A 23,494-nucleotide genomic window follows, 5' to 3' on the forward strand; every position below is an offset into this window, starting at 1 on the left:
TTTTCTAGCATTTGTTTGTGCTTATCATTGTTATAGTAATAGTATAATTCATCAAACAAATACAATTATGATTATACTTAATCAAAATGTTAAGCAAGAATAACAAGTTGAAGTCACCAGGCAAATCTGAAATACTTCTCTTTAGCTAACTGTTCTTTGATGCAAAGTAGTGAATGTCTGACTAACAAAAGTGTTATACAGAATCTGCTTCCTAATTTATTTGCATTACGGAATTGCAAAGTCCCTTAGCAGTACACTGCACACTAAAAGCTTACATAATATATACAATAGTAGCATGCTCCAGCCACACTTTGGGATTGTTAGCCCTCCTATCATGCAATATTATTTTATATCCATTAAAAAAGGAGGAGAAAAAGACACATTTATAATGTTGCTAGTTTTCAATGTAATCTTTATTTGCACTATTTTTTCACCTTCAGTTTTGCAACAGTTGTTATGAGACAATTTAAATACTGGAAGTTCTGGGTTACACCTTGTGGCTGCAAATTCTCATAAGCATGAAAACAGATTGGAATTCCCAAATTCTTAAAGAGTAAATGCTTTTCCTCTTACAGGCTGCACATTGTTGTATATTTTCTATAAGGAACTTAAACCCAACTTTTGTAAATTGTTAAAGCTCCACGGTTATAATACTTACTTTCATGAGACTTTTCTTATAGTAGGAAATGCTGTCTTTCTCACTGAACATGTGGAGAATAGAGGATAGTGGTAACTTGCCTGGATCTGGGTCAAAGAAATCTGTGGGAGAGCAGAAAATCTGAGCAAAGATTTCCTAATTTCCAGGCAAATGCTTTAAAAACAATTGCCTTTTGTTTCTGCTGCTGGAGTTTAAAAGAATACCTTCACAGCTTTTCCCACTGGCATAACTTCATACATGTGATTTATTTAATGGACTGCAAGTGTTTGTCACTCATAGCGTCTAATGTCATTCTTTCTTAGTGAGAACAAATCACACATCGTAGCTCTTTATGAAAGTTTTAGTGCCTGTATAYTTGAACCAAGATATATCAGAACTAGAAGACATGTAATCATTGATTTGAGAAGGTTTAGAATTGTTTCTTAARAACAAGTTGTCAAGTACCCATTAATAGTACAAAGTACAGATATTTGTACCCACATCAGTTCTAGTTTTCTTTTGCAGAAGCTTTGAGTATTGAATGAACAGAATAATAGAAGGCTTTAATCAAAAGTGAATCAAAAGACACAAATATATAGACTTGTGTTTGCATCCTGCTGAACTCTGTAATTCTCTATAAATATCTTTTCAATTGAGTTTAGTCCTGGAAGTAGATATCTAGTGAGTGGTGCACTCAAAATTCATGATCTGGCTGGCACTGACTACTGCATTTCAGGGTCACTTACTTATTGTACCTCAGTTTCACTATTTTAAAATTGTCAGTAATGTTACTGCTTTGTTTGAGCTCTCACTACAATAAAAATTACAAGAGTTAGGCATTATAGGGTTTTTTGCCAGTTTAAAAATAACCTCTTTCCTTTACATGGTGTAATTTCCATTGATTCATTTAATTGTAGATTATTTGGCCATCCTTTTCCTTGCTCTGTGTTATTATTTCCATGATACCATAAACTAATGGATACTGTATTGTCCACATATAACCAGCTGGGAAATTAGTTTTAGTAACAATGGAGAAAAGTTAGTATCACTGGAAAATGTTTTGCCTGTGGAAGCAGCTGCCCATGAGCTCACACTCTGGAAAATATCCTGATGGCTTCACATCTTAGAGAACTTTTTCTGTGCACAGTAGCACAAATGTAAGCCAAGAATTGAAAAGCTAGTGCTGTGTGTTTTCTTTGGCTTATAGCAACCTCGAGCCTCTCCTTTGCAGGGCAAGTCTTAAAGTGAAGACTGGAGGGAATAATTCCTCTCAGTAAAATAAAGTGATTCTCATCTACTCTTCTTATCACATCATATTTATAAAAAGGTATAAAATGCTGCTACCAAGATGAAGGCTGGTAACACTAACAATTTTATTTAAAAAAAAAAATCATTCCGTGCTGAAAAAGGGAGGGAGGCAGGAGAATATGGTTGAATAGGGTTGGGGGATTTTTTTTTTCTTTTACAAATAATAGGGTTTCATTCAGTTTAATTTATTTATTGGTGTCCTGCAGTTTGGTATCTATCTTCCTGCCCTACCACCACCCACAAAAAGCCCATTTTCCTGCACTGTTCTTTGGAACTCAGAGAATGTTAATCCTCCATCCTGTCTGTTGCTCTTCTATCCCATGGTTCTGGTCCTCATCTGTATATTATCCTGGAAAGTTTACTTTTTACCATGAAGAAATACTTAAGATTAGTGGTACAAAACCTGGAGGTGTTCGTACCGTTGGAGTCAATGAGAATTAGCTTCAAAGTTGCTCAAAATAACTGGAAAGCAGCTGAGAGCCAAGCTGCCATAGTTTGATAAGACATGTTGCAATGTGGAGGTTATGAACAAGTAAAAGTTACTTCCTGTATCCCAATGACATTTTGATGTGCTAGGTGACAAAAGGGGACAGTAAAGAGCCACTACAAAGAATCTAAGTCTAGGTGGAGTCCTCAGAATCAGAGAACCTGGAGGAAACTTTGGGTGATGAAATCTATCTGATCTGACTCAACATCAGACTGATAAAAAGCCATTCCAATGCTAAAGAAATCAGGGTTCTTTCCTTAATTTTGGTGTGTCAAGTGTGTGAGCTAGTTGGTGATATGTAGATATTAGTAACCCTGCGTTGGATGATTGCTAAAACAGCACTCTGCATAATTGCATCCTTTGTAATAGGTAAGTTCAGAGGAATTGAAAGCAGCAATTGGGATTTGGGTTGGTTTCCTTTTGGTTGCTGTAGGTTACAATATATAAAATAAGATGATAGCAAGTACTGGCAACGACCAAAAGTTAGTCTCCTTATAACTATCCGTAGACTATATGTTGAGAAATTACCTGTAATCTTAGATTTAAAACGTTACCCATGTTAATATATGAATGTACAAAAATAACCATGCCATCCTTTTCACCTGATATTCTTAAATGATTCTTTGATTTTTCACCATTTCCAAGCATGTGGGCAGAGGGACAAAATAAACTGCTGTAGAAAAGTTAAGTTCAATGGAGCTGAATTCAAACGATACAGAGAAGCCAAATCAATCACTCCTGCTTCCTTTAAATGTTGGTCATCTTTTGGCTTGTGATGTTATTGTAGTTGAGAGCAATAAGAAGCAGATCGTCATACTTAATCCACAGGTCTGGAACTCCAAACTATTAATACAGGTTACAAAAGTGGAGGCTGTTTTCAATAGAAGGCAGAACAGATAGGAAGGCGTGTATTGAAAACATACACACGAGTTCTATCTTAGTAACTGTTCCCACAGGTGTGTGGAGATGAAAATGAAAACAAAAACAGAAGAGTTTCTAGAAAGCACTTTTGGAGAGAAAACAAAAAGTATTCCAGGTTACTTTACAGCCAAATGTGGTAGGGTAGTCTGAGCCATATGAATTTCCCTCTCACAAACTATATACACCTGTAAGATACCAGAAGAAAAATTTTAAGGGACTGATCAGGGCCAGTGAAGGAAGTTCAACTAGACTTGACCAGGTCTCTAAATATYTTATCTTTGTTTTCACTGCAGGGAGACTAGCAATTCCAGTTGGGGCTGTATGCTATTGCATTACTACTTAAACTATTCTATTCAATTATAAGGACTAAACATCCTTTTTTTCTGGTGGAGATATCAAATTATCTTCAGCCACTGGAGCAGTCTGTGATCTAACACATGAATAGCTCTATCAGGGATACGGCCCTTTCTTAATCRAAATGCACAGGTTGGTATAGTGTTGAGAAACAGTTTAGTCATGGCCATATGGTTTCTTAGCAAATACAGTTTAGAATGAACTGAGTTTTTTCTTGCTTTTTACTGGCTCTGCCTGTTTTTTAATTTTTTATTTGACAGTTCATATAATTTCTTCACTCATTCTTGCCTAAGCTATGGAAGGACTTTGCAGAACACATGAATGAATAGGCTAAGTACAAAAGAAATGAAGTAGACATACTTCTGCAGACTAGCTGCTGCAGGACATGATCCAGTGTCACTCAGTGAGCTATTTATTGGTTGAGGCGGCAGAGATCTGAACAGACAGAACAGTAGCAAGCCCAGCTCCAGTGAGAAAAAGTCTTGCAAGGAATTTCCATGCAGTATTCCTAAGTCTCAGGGCAGAAACATTAATGGAGGTCTTCCAGGCAACACCTGAGATACGTAAAATTCCACTGCAAGACTGAATCGGAGCTATAAAACGATGTGTATAATGTAATAACAATGTAATAATTAAGTCTTAGGTGTACTTGTGATATGAATGAAATTCTGCTCATGCAGATACTTAGTACCTGTTAAAATTTAACAAAATTGCCAGGTCCGTCTTTTTCTTCCTATACTATAAAGGAGCAAACGTAAGCAAGTCACATGGCTTTTCTTAAATTCACTTGACTTTTGCTGCTGATCTGTAGCTCATACAGCTCCACGCTCAAGAGCGGTGCGTCCCTAAGAGTAAGAAGTGCAGCAAAAGGGGCAGGAGACCTGCATAGGTGAATTCAGACAGAAGAAGAAAATACACAGAATGTGGAAGAGGGGACAGGCTGCTTGGGAGATTTGTAGGAATGCAGTCATTGTATGTAGAGATGCAACAAAGAAGGCTAAGGCCCTGTTGGAATTGAGTCTGGCAAGGGATGTTAAGGACAACAGGAAGGGCTTCTTCAAATACATCAACAGCAAGAGGAGGACTAGGAGAAATATGGGCCCGCTACTGAGTGGGGCGGGGGCCCTGGTGACAAGGGATACAGAGAAGGCAGAATTACTGAATGCTGCCTTTGCTTCAGTCTTCACTGCTAAGGGCAGCCCTCAGGAATCCTGCAGCCTGGACGTGAGGGAGAAAGTCTGGAGAAGGGAAGACTTTCCTTTGGTTGAGGAGGATAGGATTAGAGACCTTCTGGGCAGGCTAGACATCCACAAATCCATGGGCCCAGATGGGATGCACCCACGGGTACTGAGGGAGCTGGTGGATGTTGCTGCCAGGCTGCTCTCCATCATCTTTGAAAAGTCATGGAGAACTGGATAGGTGCCTGAGAACTGGAAGAAAGCCACTGCCTTCAAGAAGGGCAAGAAGGAGGAGCCAGGCAACTATAGGCTGGTCAGCCTCACCTTCATCCCTCAAAAGGTGATGGAACAGCTCATTCTGGATGTCATCTCCAGGCATATGGAGGAAAAGGAGGTGATCAGGAGTAGCCAGCATGGATTCACCAATCTGATAGCCTTCTATGATGGAATGACTGGCTGGGTAGATGAGGGCAGAGCAGTGGATGTTGTGTAGCCTGACTTCAGCAAGGCTTTTGACACTGCCTCCCATAACATCCTCCTAGAGAAGCTCTGGAAGTGTGGGTTAGAGTGAACAGTGAGGTGGATTGAGAACTGGCTGAAAGGCAGAGCTCAGGGTCGTCGTCAGTGGCATGGAGTCTAGTTGGAGGTCTGTGGCTAGTGGTGTCCCCCAGGGCTCAGTACTGGGTCCCATCCTGTTCAACTTCTTCATCAACGACCTGGATGAGGGGATGGAGTGCCTCCTCAGCAAGTTTGCTGATGATCCCAAGCTGGGAGGAGTGGCTGCTACAGCTGAGGGCTGTGCTGCCATTCAGAGAGACCTGACAGGCTGGAGAGTTGGGCAGAGAGGAACCTCATGAGGATCAAYAAGGGCAATTGCAGAGTCCTGCACCTAGGGAAAAATAACCCTAGGCACCAGTACAAGCTGGGGGCTGACCTTCTGGAGAGCAGCTCTGCAGAGAAGGACCTAGGAGTCATCCAGCAGGTGGATGACAAGTTGACCATGAGGCAGCAATGTGCMCTTGTGGCCAAGAAAGCCAGTGATCTCCTGGGGTGCATTAGGAAGAGTGCTTCCAGCAGGTTGAGGGAAGTGATCCTGCCCCTCTACTCAGCCCTGGTGAGGCCTCATCTCRAGTACTGTGTACAATTCTGGGCTCCCCAGTGCAAGAGAGACATGGAGCTGCTGGAGAGAGTCCAGTGTAGGGCTACGAAGATGATCAGAAGGCTGGAGCATCTGCCCTATGAGGAACAGCTGCGAGAGCTGGGCCTCTTCAGCCTGGGGAAGAGAAGACTGAGGGGGGATCTGATCAATGTGTATAAGTACCTGAAGGGAGGGTGTCAAGGGGACGGGGACAAACTCTTTTCAGTTGTCCCATGTGACAGGACAAGAGGCACTGGGTAGAAATTGAAGCACAGGAAGCTCCACCTGAAAGTGAGGGGGAATTTCTTCACTGTGAGAGTGACGGAGCACTCCAGCAGGTTGCCCAGAGAGGTTGTGGAGTCTCCTTCTCTGGAGATCTTCAAGGCCCGCCTGGACACAACCCTGTCTAACATGCTCTAGGTGAGCCTGCTGAGCAGGGAGGTTGGACTAGATGATCTCCAGAGATCCCTTCCAACCTACTGATTCTATGTTTCTATGATTATTTATAAAAAATAATAATCCATTCAGACAGCTGTTAATATTTTCTGAAGATGTTATGCTACATGTCAGTGGTGCTTTTTTCTTTCCCCCTGCGTGTTGATTTTTCCCTCTACAATGTATATTGATTTGAAGTCTAACAATGGTTATACTGAATGCTTTAACCACTTGTATGTTTTGGTCATACATGTTCTAATATTTCAATGAGAAAGCATATTTTAGTAGTAATAGAAAAACTATTATTTTAAGATTTGTAAAATTAATTGCTTATAATCCTAGTATAACATGGTTTTAATTGTTGATTGAATTCATCTTTACAAGACGTGTTCATAGCTGTCATGTAGTTGTCACAGTATTAAAYAGAATCAACTATAGAATAAAATGCCCTTCAGTCTTTACACCAGCCAGGTAGTGACAAAGTGGATTAATATCAAAATCCTTTAGTCTGTACCTGTCTATCCTTAAATACTTGAAAGAAAAATGGGATTTTCAGTTTGCCTGGGTTGTAGACAAATTGTCTCACTGGAAGACCAAGAATCATATGCTTGATTCAGGATATAGAGAAGATACTGCTGAAAAGTTTCCAGTTGAGGGACTTCACCACTAGTTGTCTTTGATGATTATGGATGTGACAGTATGATTCTGTGATTCTATGATTCTGTAGTTCTAAATGATAGTAATAAGAGTTTACTGAGTACTAGGGGACATGTAAGGATATTATTGTCTTCAGGAAATAATTTGTATTTTCCCAGATAGAAATCTTGTTTCCATTTTTTTATTATTATTATTWTTTTTTTCATCTGAATAAATATGGGGTACAATTACTACAAGGAAATTACACTGAAATAACTAGCACAAGTACAGATTTGGGTAGTTTTTGTTTTCGGTGCCCAAACTTAGTATACTTCCAAAGAGCTTATTATTAACTATCAGTAATTAATGCAAGCATGCCAAAGTACTCTGGGAGAAGTGTGTTGCTTAGATGTGCTCTTTGCAACTCACTGCATTGATTTTCTGTCCCTTTTAAAAAAAATTGCACTTGAGTAGTGTATTGTATTTCCTGATGTTTTAATAGCTGGAATTTATCAAGACAGTTTAACACGATAAAGCTGCAAGAGAGTAACTGAGCCAGCTAGCTATTTTTCTGAAATTTTAGAGTGTTCTTTTCAAGGCAAGGCAAGAAAACATGGGGAAAATGTCATCAATTATAAACATGCTCARAAGAGAAAATGAAAAATTTAGTATGGAAGTATGGCAGACTTTCATGCTGCAGAAGTTATTTTCCTGCCCTGCAGAATGTTCCTTTTTTTGTTATGCAATGAAGAATCACTGACTTTTGTCATGAAGCTCATAAAATAGTTTAGGAATATATTAAATTAAATTTTGCCTTTTAGCTGACCCTAAATGTCTGAGCGATCCTTTAAAGAAAGAGCAGACTGATTTAATTTTTTTGACGCTGTCGCAATAGCTGCAGTGATCACCAAGTAAAGCAGCGATTTCTATTCAGTCTATTTGAATACAGCATTCACAGCAGGCTCAGTACATTTTGTACGGCATTTTCTCACTGCGTTCATAAAGCATTTCCCTTCCAGCATCACTGAGGTCAGAGTGGTGCAATGACATCTGAGACTCGGAGACTATGCCATTTATCTTTTTAGTTAAACTACAGAGTCAAAAAACGTAGAGCAGCACTTAATCAGGAAAAGATTTGTGATGCTTGGATTTCTACTGCACAGGTTTTTACAGAGCATTTTCTGAATACTGACTTACAGTAAAAAATATTAATTAATCATTATATCACTCTTGCTTTCAAAAGGTACTGCATTTCCCAAATCTTGCTCACAAATCTATAGATAAAAGAATTATGTCTTTCAAATTAAGAATTTGGAATTTTAGATTTTAGGAGCATCAGACTGGCTTCAACAGAGGTGGAAGAGCAATTAGCACTAGAATATCAAAGCTGTTGGAGCTCCTGATAATCAGGTACTGGGAGTGTAAGTAAGTCCCAAGACTTGGGACTATAATAACATCCATTTATGAACACAGTAAGCTTACGCAAAAATGTTTTCTATAATGGGCATTTTATTTGGGGCTGCATGCTAACTTAAGAGGAGCTGAAAATTTATTTTGTATGTGATTTCAGAACTGGAGTAAGAGCTATAAGCTTCCAGTGCTTTTGTATTCAATACTTACATAGATGATACAAAGATGTTCCTGAAAAGCTATGGGTGGTTTTAGAGAGCATAAAATGCTTCAATTTCCACTCTGTCTGGAAAGCTGCACAGGCAGACTTTGTGTCCAAGACAGTCCTGCCCACTTCTCTGAGATGCTGTGAACTTGTGTGCAGTTACTATAGGTTGCAAGACAGTTCTGCAGAATCAAAACTTTATCACATGATCTTGAGGAAGATTTCAGTCTAATTTCATGGGTGAAATGTAAAATAGCTGCAAACAATCAGGAAGATACCAGTAATACTTTCAGTTATATCAAAGCATCTTGATAGGTTGCCTACATTCACTTGATAATGGGTTTAATGGAAAGCTGGAAATCTTAGGGCATGTCAAGGTCTCAGGCTGACTCACTTCTTGAAATGGTTTTATGAAGCTGATATTTAATTTTGTTTACTGTTGTTTAATGTATTTTTTCTACTTTTACCCAGTTTTTTAAACTATTAGTTTAAAAACTGTAGAAGAACCTGTGTCAGGTTCTAGATTTCACCCATTAATCACACAGCAAATTTTTATTTTGTTCATGAGTATGTATTAGTACATTTGCTTCAGTGCAATGGCATTTCCTGTTAGTCTCAAATTTTGTGTAGGAGCAAAACAAGCAACAGTTGTCTAGTTCTGTGGATCCAAATCATTACAATTTTTGCCATCCATTTTGTTGTCATGTGCACAGGGTTTTAGGGAAGACAGGCCTGATTCTTCTCAGAGGTGCACAGCAAACGAACAAGAGGCAACAGTCACAAGCTGTAACACAGGAAGTTAGAATTTATTATAAAGAGAAAGAAAATCAGTGTTAGAATGGTTAAGCACTGGACCAAGTTGCTCAGAAAGGCTACAGAGTCTCCATTCCTAAACTTGACCTGATAAGACTCTGAGCAATGTGATCCAACTTCAGTTTAGCCTGGCTTTGAGCATGAGTTTGAACTAGATGACTTCCATATGTCTCTTTCTACCTATATTATTCAACAGTTATTTGTGCCAGTGCAAAGATGCCAATGTCACCAGTTAAATTCTAATTCTTCTTTATTAAAGATACCATTATACTGCTGTAGAAAGATCTTAGAGCATTTATAAACATGCTGTATTTTCAGGGATGTTTCTCTCCTCAGTCTTCTTTTCTGTCTTTACTCCTCCTCCTTTTCGTTTAAGAGCCTTCAGTAAGTTACTGTAGTAAATACATGAGCCTTGCATTATACTTTCAGGGTAGCTTTCTTGAGTGTTGTAAGACTGTGTTGCAGAACTTAAAGATGCCTGCCATATACTTCAGGTTTCCAAAATTCAAAACAAAGACTTTCCATGCGTTTTCTCTGGTATTTCATTTTTCTCAAACTTGCTTATATTGACTATGAAGTATATACAACATACTTTTCCTTCATGTGTGATGGCTTTCTAACTGTCCCAGAGCAGTAAAAGRAGCCCACTACAAATCATAGTGGCATACATGAAAGTGAGATTGTATGTGTTGATAAATACAGTTAGGTACCGTGCAAAAAATTTTATGCAGTATTGTGAATACATTTCAATCTGAAACCTGCCTTTTTCCTCCTTATATAATTCATAAAGGTAAAAGTACCATACAGCAAAGACTAACTGCAGAACACCTGCCTACCAAACATTTGCAGATGTATTTTCAATGATGAAGCTAGCTGACGTCTTACCACACTCTACCTTTGTGTGTAGTGTGCTTCAATCTCACTAAGAACAACTTCTGATCTAATCTGCCAATAGTTTGGAAATCTGTTTGGATGAAAAGTGCARTTCAGATCAGAATAATCAGCATTTTTGGCAACTGCAATAATCACCATCTTCCTGTATTTGCTAAAAAATCTAGGGCCTAGGCAAAGTGATCATGTCTATTTTCAATAAAGAGTCTAATAAATTAAAAAACTTTAAACTTTAAAACTTTTTGTAAAAACTTTTTGCATATCCTTTTTTAAATCATCACATAATCAAAGCCTAAATGTAATTCCGTTTTGTCTTTTAGCAAACGCAGCCTAGAAACTCAGCAAAAAGATGTAATACTATCTTTATGTAGTAAATAGTGGCAGACCTAGAAGCATTACAGTGCGGTGCAAAACTCTGTTCACTGTAGCCAGATACTGTTGTGCTTGCTGTCACCTCCATGCGGATCAGCTTTACTGTCATCAGTGGCTCATGGCTGTTACGGTGCTGCAAATTCTTCTTAGTAGACATCAGCCTATATCAGTGCGTATGATCAAAACCTATTATATTCTTTTTTAAGAATACTAATTTTAAGAATACTAATTAATAATTGAACATACAAGATGCAATCTCTCCTTTGTTTTATGAGACCAGCCCAAAGTGGTGGTCAGTGGTTACTGGCTGTTCTGTTCATTAATGGTAACTGTTTCTGCATAAACACTAGGTCAAACTGATTTGTTTGTTTGTTTCAGGGATTTATCTCTTAGATTTAATCTACATTGATTCTGCATATCCTGCTTCAGGCAGCATCATGGAGAATGAACAAAGATCCAATCAAATGAACAATATTCTCCGAATAATAGCTGATCTGCAAGTCTCCTGTAACTATGGTTGGTACATTTTTTTCATCTATTCCATCTTAAAGAAGTGTCTGTAATACAATAACCTGATAACAGGTTTCTGCCCTATGTAAAGGCAGCACAAGAGACTATCATTAGTAGAGTTGGACACTACTAAATGATTTAGCTCCCGTCRCTGTGTAGTTTCAGCCTTACTGGCAAATCAAGCGTATGAATATGTGTCCTAAATTCTGAGAGCTGTAGTAGATATTGTGCAAAGTTTACTAGAACAGTGCAAGTACATATGGGAAAAAATGTCGTATTTTCAAGTACAGCTATTGCATTTGGTTTATATTCTATTTCCACCAGAGACAGTGAGAGAGAATTCTCTAAGGTCCTTTCCTTTGCAGTAGGTGCAATGTCTTTGGAGTGTACAGTGTGTTAATCTCATTATCATTTTGTTGAAATTACCTGTGTATGGCTATGTATGCCAGCCCTTGTCCTTGTCAACTTTGATATCGTAAATGTTCATGTTGTTAGTCAGCTATTGTAAAGTTCAAACGTAAGGGAAGAAGAAAGATTATTTTGTCAAGAGATTTAGATTGTCAGTGGAATTTCGGTTGTCAGAGAAAGAAAGAAGTGACAGAAAGAGTAAGTTGCATCTTATTTTGCTTTCTCTGGTTTGTACTAGTTTATTCACAGAAATAAATATATAAATATATAGGTATAAGTGTGTGTGTGTGTGTCTATATATATATGTATATATGTACATGTATACACCCTCTTCATTTGTCAGCATTTAAAGCTAGGGATGCAGCATAATAATACATGATTCTGCAGAGCTAAATTATTCAGGTATCATGTTTTTATTGTGACTTCTGTCTTTGACCACTTTAAATGATAAAACAAATCATTATCTCACTGACTATTCCTTTGTCAGTTATGGCAACTTCCTGTATTGCTATGCATTAATTTTTCATGCTTTTTTAAAAATCTGAAGGAAGATTAAAATATGGCCTTGAAGAAACAATCTGCAGGAATAATGGGTGCCTTTAAAACATTTGTTTCTATGAGCGTAAAAGTTGAGACAGATACTACAACATGGCTGCATATTTGATTTTCTCCAAAGCAGTCAAAACAAACTTCAAGGAAGGCTTTTCCACTTGTGAGTTAATAGCATGTAATAAATCCTCTAGCTTTCCTGATGGTAAAATGCATCTATGTTGTCTTTAACAATTGAACATCAGTTTTGCATGATCAAATCTTTAACATCCTCGTAACAAAGTCAAACAAAGTAATATTTGTAGCCACTTTATTCTTCATGATAGTTCATACTCTGTTTCCATTAAGATAATTGTGAGAACCAGAAGAAACTAAAGAATAATTTCATTTATTTTTGATGATGTGCATATTCATCTTTTTGACTTTTAATGTTCTACAGATCATCTTATAACACTACCCCACGTACAGAAGTATTTAAAGTCTGTACGTTATATTGAAGAACTTCAGAAGTTTGTGGAAGATGATAATTATAAGTAAGTATCACTCTTTTTCCCTCAGATTTGGGTAATGTAATAGAGAGATCACCTATCTGTTAGTTTGATTAAAACATGAACAAAAAGGCTTTGACAAAAGGATTTTGAGGGTTGCCTGGAGTTCTCAATACTTTCTTTTTCATAGTTGATAATATCAAGATAATATCAAGACTCCTAATAAAATCCAGCAGGACTTTTGTCCTTTATGACTCTAACCAGATTTCTAAAATGCAAAAATTAAAGACAAAAGGAGGTGAAAATCTAGTCCTTATTCTATTACTCTATTACATTATGGTTGTATTCTGGGAACTTTCTTCAGGAAGCCTAAAACCACCATTCTGACTTCATCTCTGAGGTGTCCAGGACTGGAAGCTTCTTGTGTAAAGCTGACAATTTTGATTTATTGAGCTTATGAAAGCAATGCTTACTAAAAAGGTGGAGAAAGAGCCAACCCACACAATGATACAGAATAGAAAGCATAGAGCACATTAGTCAATATGTGAATGCACTCCAGTTAGAGGAAGTGAATGGCCAATAATTCTGAAAGAACTAGCACATTAAATCATAGGTCTGGTAGCCAAGGTTTTAAATAACTCAACCAAGGGAGATGTGATGCTATATAATTAGAGACTAACAAATATAATACCTCTATTTAGGTAAGCAAATGTAAAAGTAACCAAGGCAGCCAGAAGTTTGTTAATATGGTGATGGTATGTAAGATGTTTGGAAGAGGAGAGTTCATAATGAAATTCCTTAGAAAACAGTCTTATTACCAGTTTTACTGAATATTTCAGTTGAATCTCATCTAAAAAGTTGCATGTACTTAGGCCATTTGCTGAAAAAACAATGTTGGAAGGGGTCATCAAAGTGGAAGATGATTGGGATACCACAAAGGAAGAACCAGATGGCCTGATGACTCAAATAATAATGACAAAAATCAAAATGTTATGAATGTATTGTAACAAGAATTTATGATACTGATCAATAGATGTCAGCATCACCAGTGAGATATAGACATATAAAGACAAATGCAGGCCTACTTGATCAAATATGGCATTTCTAGGAAAAATTAAAAGGAATTGTTAATACTGTTTTAGTAGCAGTTCAGGAGGTGAGCCAGGAGCTAGATGAGCTAGCTTACTAGCTGGTGAGACCTCATGTGGAGTACTGTACACACTTCTGATCATCCATGTTTACAGAAGATATAAACAAAATGCTGATTTGATCAGGTAAATAGATTGTCTGTCTTGTAATGCAAGACTGAAAGAACTAGACTTGGCTTTAGCATAGGAAAGCAAAAGTTTAGAGAGTAAAATATAAATATAAATATATATAAATATAAAATTATGTATATAATATAAGATAAATAAATATAAATAATATAATGTATAAATATAATTGGAAGAGAATAAGGAGGGTAAAGAGCAATTTAAATTATAATGTTATCACAAGGATAAATGAACACAACAGTTGATAAGCTAAACATTTTCARGTTCGTTTCTAACCAACAGAGTAACGGAACTCTGCAATGACTTCTTAATAGGAATACAGAGACAAATAAATAAATACATAATAATATATAAATGCATAAATAATTCTAAGTTGCAACTTGATAGTTAATGAAATGAATGCCATCATTAGGTATCTGTGAAAGCAGAAGAGTGGAATCACTGAATCAGAAGACTGTATTTTCCCTGTCTGGAAATACCCACTTAATTTATACAGTTCTCAGTGTCATGCATGTATCAGCATAAAGAATGAGCTACCCTAACTTCTCTACATTTTTCTGTAATTATAGCTGATGTTACTGTCACAGAGATGCAAAATTCTGAGAAAGTTCAGGAAGAAAGGATCTCCATAGTAGGGGCAAAAAGCACGTTTGAGTACAGTATGCGACAAGTGATTTACCTTTACTTCTAAACCTAAATGTAATTGGTGGTAACTCCAGCTGCCAGAGTTATTCAGCTTAGCTCTGATGCATTGTGCATAAAGCACTCTTGCTCAGTCAAATCGGTTGAGATGGACTCTTGTGATGAATGTATTTGGAACTTTGCTTTCGGTGAGAGAATGATTCTAAGGGTAAAACCATTCAGACATGATATTCTCTTGGAACTGATAYAAGAGCTTCACTAAGTATGATCAGGATCTGCTTCAAATAGAGAGGAAAAACCTCCAAAATTTATCCCCTTGCTTGGAGTAAACTCCATCAAAAGAAGCTAAACCAGCGTTGGGTCATTCACGGCGGAAGATCGTACTTGGCTGTAGTTTTGACAGGTTTGTGCCTTTATGTCTGACTGATCACAGATACTAAGAACAGTGATATTTCTGTAGAAAAAAGACTGAAAAAAAAGAATTAGTTTTCATGATGTTTTCAAAACAGAATTTATTTGCTGCATAAAATTAGAATTGCTGCCAGAACACTGATGTTGAATGGATTTGTCCGTCCTTTTTTCCATCTCATGACATTGTGTTTCACAAATGGAGATGCATTACACAACAGAAGCATATTGAACAGTTGCATTGTGCACAGCTTTGTAAAAAAGTCAAGCAGTCTAAGATTTGTATTGTGTAGACTGCCTTTTAAATCACAGTATTAAGATATAGTAAATGATCGTTATTTACTTACTTCCAGCGTACCTCCATGCTTCATTAAAGTATGGAACTTAGAGCAAAGTTAAACTGAGTAGCAATTGGGAAATATCAACAACTGTAATTCGAATAGGCTTTACAACCCCTGAACTGGATGCAAGAGATTGGTCATGTTGCTTAATTTGACTTTTAGATGGACTTTCCTGATAATTTAGCAATGTTAACTTTATATATAAAATAGTTTTCATTAATTCTAATATTTTTGTAAAAATAGATGAAACAAATGGTTTCCATAAATATTTAATATCATGACATAATATCTGGAGAAACTAAAAGTCTTGACTAATTCCAGTTTAAATTTTTGAAAGCTATTTTAACTCCATCAGTGGTCATGCTGATAATGCTGAAAGGTCTTTGATGTATTTTAGAGAACATGCAATACTTTTGATACACTTATTTTGATCATATTTACAAGTCTTTTTTTCTAAACCTGACTATATAAGGCTTAATTATAAGAGGTTTTAAAAGGAGGAAAAGGTTTGATTTTTAGCATTGTAAATTTACCTGAAGTTTATAASCATTACTCTGTATTAGAAAACCTTCACCTTATACTACCGTGTTTGTTTCATCAGGAATAAACCTTTAAATCAAAGACAGTCTTCATCAAAACTTACCACATCCGTCCTTAAAGACCTCTCCCCTTCCTCTTCCGTCTTTTTATTTGAAGGAAGTTCTTGGATTTTGTTTCGACATTTTCCTCTCTGTTCTCCCTAATGGATCTTCAGTTTCCAAGCATTTCCTGGTCCCATGCCAAAAGAAACTGTAAGCCTTAAAAAGGGAGAGAGTGCTACATTTTTACAGTGGGAAAGAATCTCCTCTCTTTTTCTCTTTCCAGTGACCTCTCTTGTTGAGCCAGGAGCAGCATTAGTATACTCTAAAGAGATCTGTGCCTGATCTTTGGCAGAAAGAACAGACCTATCTCAGTACCAGGCTATCAAAGAGAGAAGCTTAGAAAACTGCTCTAAAATGTATTGGCAAGATCCCAACACGTGTTTTGCCAAATGAGGACCTCAATTACACTGGAAAGGAAAATTTGACAGTTACATAAACAAAGCTTTTCTCTCCAGTTTTTTATGCCAGTCCAATTGCTTGTGTTAGGTTCCTGCTTGCCAGTAAGTAGGAACGCTCCAGAAAACTTCTGACAGTGGTATCATATCCTAAAAAAAAATAATAATTTTTTTACTAAGCTGATATACTGTTCTCTGCACAAGCGGAGATTAAAACATTTGCGGGTTACAGAACTGAAGGGGCAAAAATAGGACCCCAAAGATCAAAATTCCTTAATTCCTTCCAATTATACCAAAATGTATTGCTACTCATCATTATCCCAGGGAATCACCAACAGTCACCAGGCTTCAGAGATATCATCAGGCAACTGCTGCAGAATCTTCTTCCTCCTCAAAGAGTTTAAGAAGTCATACTCAGGAAGAAAAATGAAGTCTGGGTGATACTGGGGTGACCTGAGAAGAGTGTGTGTCCCCAGGTATGCAGTTTTTCTTGAGCTAGACAGCAGTATCCAAACATTGTGACACCAGACCACATTCTTTTCCAACCTGCCATGTCTTGCAGCGTTTCCAAAATTATTGTGTTTGACCTTTCAGTATCATTAGCTCAAGCCTGGTATTCTCCACAGCTGTTCTTGGTCCTTGACAAGACAAATAAGCATATTTTCTTCTTTCAAGTTCTTACTTCATCTCCCACCCTTGTCCTTCCCTCAGGGTTACTTTATATCTAATCAAAGACTTTATGAAAAATAGGGACATAGCTAAGACACTCTGCCTTGCTGACAGCCATAGAAAATTCCTGATCCAAACGCCAAATTAAGAATTTTTTACAGTTGTGGAGTTTTTTTTTTGTTGTTGTTGTTGTTGTTGTTTTGGGTTTTGAGTCTTTAAGTTTAAAGAAGCAATATCATTTTAGAGGGAACATCAGAATACAACATAACCAAGACAAGATGTTGCCATGCTCTATCTCAGTTGTCCTGGACTTCCTTGTAGGACAGCTGTGAAACTGCAGAGTTTATACCCTGTGAAAAAAGAACTGAATAGTAGACACCAAATGCTATGACTTCAGAGGCTGAGTGATGAAGTTTGTCCTCAAGAGATCTCTGCTCTATAGCAAAACAGTTTTGCCTGCCATTTCTTCAGCACCATTCTTGTGTATCTTCCTGCATTTTGAACCATACAGCATGGTCTCACCAATGCTGTTCAAATGAGTAGCTTATGTATGCTTCTTGGTGCTWTTTTGCTTGTGGATCTTAGAGTTATGTTAGCATTTGTCATTGCATATCACTGTTCAATTGCAGGTTTTCTACAAGACATACTTTTAATCTTATCAAGGAATCAAACTTATTTGGCAAGATTTCCTTCCCACAAAACCATATTGATTAATATTATTATTTCTGTGTTTTAATTCTGTATTAAGTGAATCCTATGTTAATCTCCATTATTTTTTTTGAGGCTGATACCATACTAGCCAACCTAAAGATAGTTATAAAATTTACTGGTTTGAATATGACATCAGATTTGCTCTATTTCAGTCTTCCAGAACTTCTCTAGTATTAAAGTTTTATTAAAAGACAGTATCAGCAGACTGAAGGTTTCCATAATCAGCTGTTTTTAGAGAGTTGGATATGAATTCTGCTTATATAAAATTCTAGTAATTAACAGATACATGGCTGATAGTAGTAAATTTTATTTTCTCACACTGAAGATTCCATTTTCTGAGTTACAGTATCTCCTAGATTAGGGGGTTAGATTTAACCTCACCTTGTTCCCAGAGGATAACATTACAATTTATTCCATTTAATTTCAAAACTAATAGGCATGCTACTTAAAACTGCTTTGAGGATTTCTAAAAATAGGCTAATTTAAATTTGCCTAAATGTCTTCAAAATCCATTCAAGTAAAATTAAAGTGAGAAGGAAGGAACTAGTAAATGCTTTTTTGACATTTTATCAGAATGTGGCAATGCTTGTACCTATCAGATGGCAACAAAATGCCCCCAGCTGCTGTTTTCAGACCAGGTGCACTTGCTCTGTAAAATAATTTCTCAGAACAACTTGTAAACATGTTAGATATCACTGCCAAAAACAGTTTTCCTGTTTTTATTTTTTAGCCAACTATTCTTTACCAGTTAAGATGAAAGCTTGATTTAATTGATTAAATACATGCTTGTGTCTTTTCCTTAACTTCTACTTAGCAAAGCACTTAAGAGCATAACAAAATGTTTTCCTGAAACAAGGTATGATTATAAGAAGTGTAAAGCATGTTTGTGAAACTCACCTTTAATGTTCCCAAGACAATAATGGAATGCCATACTTTTGTGTGCTATATCCTGTGTCTTACTGGCACAGCTGTCTATTAATGGGATTATTAATGCTGAATCCTGGAAGTACATAGCCTAATGTCAAACTAAACAATGATACATGTAATTTCCATGGATTTGCTATATAATCTGCTTGATTACATTCCATAAGACTGGCTCTTGAGTCTCTTCAGGAGCTGTTCAGGACATGTGGTTGTTARGTCCAGAATAGATTGCATGTGTAAGAAATTCAGAATTTATCCCACCAAAAATGAGAATGTTGACAAAGTCCTTGAAACTGTTGCCAGTTCTCTCAGTACTAGAACAGCATCTGTAACATCCGCTCAAATATGTATATTTTTAAATGGCTACTATTTTTTTTTGTTTGTTTGGAACACAATAGTGATAGTTGTCCTGGAATTAAAATCTGTGCTATACTGGAAAACAGTCCCATACAATGTTTCCAGTATAGGTACTATTGATTTAGACATAGGCTTGCAGAGTTTTGTGTTGGCGTACAGTATGGATTAAAGCCAATGTGAAGACTGTTATTTATATTACAGTGTTATTGGGGCAAATCAGGATTGGAATCTCATTTTGTAGATGTTACATACATATTTCAATTCTTTAGGATGTATTAGGCAAAACTGCTATTTCAATGTACTAGTAAGATGATTTACATAAAAATTAGTTCAAATTTAGATGCAGATAGATAGRATGCTATAGAAGAGCATCCAAGAATATCAATATATAATGAAAGTGTTGCACTGACTCCTAACAATGACAAAAATACCAGCTACACCTTGTTGCTTTTAGTCTTATGATAGCAGGAGCTGTATAGCAGGTACTGAAAATATCAGTACTTATCACAATGAACCTTTGCCACAGTCCGTCTTAAATAGGCCTCCCAGAATAGGTGCATTTCTTGGACCTTTTCCACTAAGAATTATTGTCAAAAGCAAGGGTAGGGGAGCACCTTTGCTGCCTGAGATTTCTGCTGAGTCAGTTGCATTTGAATCAATAGTTACAGTTGTGACTTYGCTATCTGATATCTGAAAAACACGGACAGCTGTGTTCCATAGGACATAAAGGAGCAATAAAATCCAGTGAGTGTTGGACCTACTGTTTAAGTGCTGCACGGCCCAAAATGTTACAGGTGTGCCAGGCCAGTTTTGTCACATACACAAATACTGATCAGAAATGCCCTGAGGGGCAAAAATGTCAGGACTGTACTGCTTCTTTGTCTCAGGAAGGATGAATGCGTTTCTTTCATCCTCTTTGTGGAGCCTCTCAATTCCTTGCTTGAGTACAAGGATGCAAGTCCCCCTCTCCTCCCTCCTGTTCCCCCCTCATTGTCTGTTCCGTCTTTAGTCTCTTGTTTAGTATTGGGAGAATGGAGCAAGAACATTAGAGTCCTAGCAGTAGTTTCATCCTGTCCTGGAGAGCCRAGAAGGTTACTCTTAAATGAGCTGTACAGCGGCACTCAATCGTAGAGTACTATTTAAGACTAGGTGGGATAGAGGTCCTGCTTACTTTATGGAGCATACCAGCCATCACATGTTCCAGGAAATATTTGGGGTATCAGCTTTTTTATTCATCAACATTTGTTTCTGTCACCTTTTTACCTTACAAGAACAAAACCTTGACATATTCTCTATATGCTTTTTTCTTTAAAAGCTATTTTTTTTGTAATTCCAAAGGTAAATTGGCAGTTCATCAGTTCAGCAAAATATCTGTTTTACTTCCCCMCAGAGATTTTACTTCAAGTTCTTGTTTCACTGTAGCTTGTTAATAGTAATTCTTCAACTTGGTAATTTCTGTTTCTAATTCAGAGTTTCCCAGGTTGATGTCTAGGATCTGTCCTATCATGTCTCTCAGCTGAACTCTTGCTTTATAATTGTGGAATAACGACATTTTTAATTTTTTCCTTTTTAGTCAGCATTTGGTGGTTGCACTAAAACCAAGTTTTCTAACTCTGATAAAGCAAAGATGCTATTTTTAAAAAATGAATTTCTGAAAAAAAATGTGTAGTGGTGCTGTACTATTGAACAAATATAGTGACTCATAAGATGAATTTCTGATCATGTGCAGTTGCAGACACAAAAAAGAGACTCTCTTCATAAGAGTAATGAGTGATTTATTAGGCATATTGGAACAAATGTAGTTTCTGACTTGTGATATCACTGGGTGCAGCGAACTGGGATAATATAGTTTGGTCTGTGATAGATACGAATGACATACATCGGTTATAAATACACTGAGTACCAAAGTTTGCAGAGACCTATTGATAGGCTTATTTGTGAATGCTATTTGGAAGACATTACTTGTAGTGTCGGCATAGCTGTGTGCAYGTATATCCAGGTGAGAAGAGATGGGCATGCATGTGCATGCCTACAACCCTTGCCTCTCAATGGAAAATGCAGGGTCAGAGAAATTGCAAACACGAATTTGGATGGTGACAAACAAGCCAAGACTAGTTGAAACTGTATTGGCAGTCAGTATTCCTTCTYTGAAATAAAGATATATTTGACTGTTTCCAGCCTTTTTGGTGTAAAAGAGAACAGGAGAGGAGAAGGACCAGGAATGACAATTCATAGTCAGGATTCCATTTTCTTGCAGGTTATTTTGAATAATTTATATTAAACATGTCTGCATGAATGTTTTATATTTATGGAAACTGAAATTTAGGCTCATATTTATTTATTGATCATTTAATACATTCTATTTTTTCCTGAGTAGAATAGCTGAATTATATCCATTGGTATTTTGAAAGCACATTGCAAGATTCTGGCATTGTTGAAGTGAATGACCAAACTTCCAGAGATTTCAGAAGGGCTGAGAATACACCTGCATACTTTTCATAAAAAAAAAAAAAAGAGAGAGAGAGAATTTAGAATATACTTTGATCTAAAGAAAATGATAACTAGCTTTATCAGTCTTTACATTTCATAAATATATAATCTTGGGGAGTGATGCAATCTCTTTTTATAGCACTGAAGTCTCACTCATTCCTCCATCAGTGAACTTATAAGCAGAGAACACACCAAGGATGCTTTCTGGGTTGTATAATGATACCATACCTCTTTCTAAAATCTTGTTAAAAATATAAGATTGTTACGTCTTTCTGCCTGCCGTATAGTCCCATTTCTTCTGTACAAGACCATTTAAAAAGAGAAAGAAATACTGTTGCTCAAGTAGTAGTTTGGACTTGATCCTATTTGGTTTTGTCAAATACTCTTACCATTGTATAAAGTATAAAACAATCATTGCCTTAAGAAAAACCTTAACAGTAGTTCTTGGCACTTTTCTCTTACGTAAAGATCTGTATACAGTATTTYACCCATGCCGTGTTTCAAACATGTAAGAGGTGTATCAAGCCTTGGAACTTGATGTATAGAAAGCTAATGAAGTTGATACAAAATGCAAAGTTGGACAAATGATATGTGGCCTCTTAAGATGTATGCAGTAGTCCTGTCACAATTCCAGTAAATAGATTTTTGAAATGATAGAAGGGACCTGGCTTAGTAAGCAAGATTCTGTTCAGTATACTCAAGCATAACAGTCTAGTATGTGATCCTTACATGTAGATTTAAATTCTAACAAAGGAAGAAAATTTCAGGAGGAATGCATTAAAAATCACACTGTCATAAAGGAGAGAAGCTGTTTGCTTGTACTGACTGAACTAAAGTCAGATCTCTTTGGGATGTGCTTATTAGGTGAGTGTTTCCATGGTCACCAAACAGGCAGTGGCTGTTCCCACAGTGGATTAATAAAACTGAGTGTAATTATTCTGATAAAAAAATTAAGTAAAAAATTTCAGGGATGAATTCCTCAAAGCTAAGTACCTAGTTTGAGAGTGGACACGTGGAGTTCAAGTAAATAATGCTAATAAATAAACAGTTACAGAAAAATGTGCAGTTATCACCTGTAGCGAAGAAGAGATGACAGCTCCCTTGGACAGAGAAATAGGAAAAAGAGAGAAATTAGGAGTTATGGAGCAGTGAAGGATTAGCAGGAGATGGGTTGTCTTTGGTTCTGTTTGGAGAACAACTGTTAYGTGAAACAAATTGAAATGAATATTCTGTTTTGCACAAGATCTTCCATTCCTCAATTAAGAGCCAGTGCAATACAGTGAGCTCAGTACCCACATTTCCCAATATTAATAAATAGCACAGAGCAGCAATGGACAGTTGGGAAAAAAAAMMAAAMMAAAAAMMAMMAAAAAAAAAACTTCTGCACAAAAATTGAGCTCTCACTCTGGGAAGAATATACTTCTGATATAGTGAGGAACAGATCAGCCTCACAAATGAACAAACAAATGACTATCATGCAAGGGGATGCAGGGATGCAACTGGAATATTTCTGCAGGTATGGAAGGTAAATTCACACACTAAGGCCCCATTTCTAGGAAAAGACTCCAGTAAATTCTCTTGCCATTTCTCTATACTGAAAGGAATTTGCATATGATTAAAATTTGAAGCATGCTCTGAATTATATTACTGTAACTTCCTTGTTATTGGCTCCTAGGAGAGGCTTGTTGCCATTTCCTACTCACTGAAATCATCCTGATGGAATAAAAAGATTGTCATCTTCATTGAAAAGGAATAATTCATTACCTACCCATTTTCCATCATATTTAAAAATTGACAACTATCTTTTAGTGCAAAGTTTAGCTAAATAAACCTGTATGTCCTTTGTTGTGTTTTAGAATTTAAATTCTTTGACTACTATTATTTTTTTTTAGCTATTCAAAG

At 36.7% G+C, this 23,494-nt stretch overlaps 1 protein-coding gene across 2 annotated transcripts in view; it reads left to right on the plus strand.

Annotated features, from left to right (window-relative positions):
• RALGPS1 (Ral GEF with PH domain and SH3 binding motif 1) overlaps window positions 1-23,494 on the plus strand; it is a 127,464-nt gene that overhangs the window by 75,311 nt on the left and 28,659 nt on the right. For both annotated transcript variants that reach the window (XM_085300495.1, XM_085300496.1), the window contains 2 exons: window positions 11,164-11,301; window positions 12,692-12,785. In XM_085300495.1, the coding sequence (XP_085156621.1) occupies window positions 11,164-11,301; window positions 12,692-12,785 (232 nt within the window). The remainder of the gene's footprint in view (window positions 1-11,163; window positions 11,302-12,691; window positions 12,786-23,494) is intronic.

The sequence above is a fragment of the Rhea americana genome, unplaced genomic scaffold (assembly GCF_003343005.1).
Source record: "Rhea americana isolate MKP2758 unplaced genomic scaffold, rheAme1 scaffold_164, whole genome shotgun sequence".
In the NCBI taxonomy this organism is placed as follows: Eukaryota; Metazoa; Chordata; class Aves; order Rheiformes; family Rheidae; genus Rhea; species Rhea americana.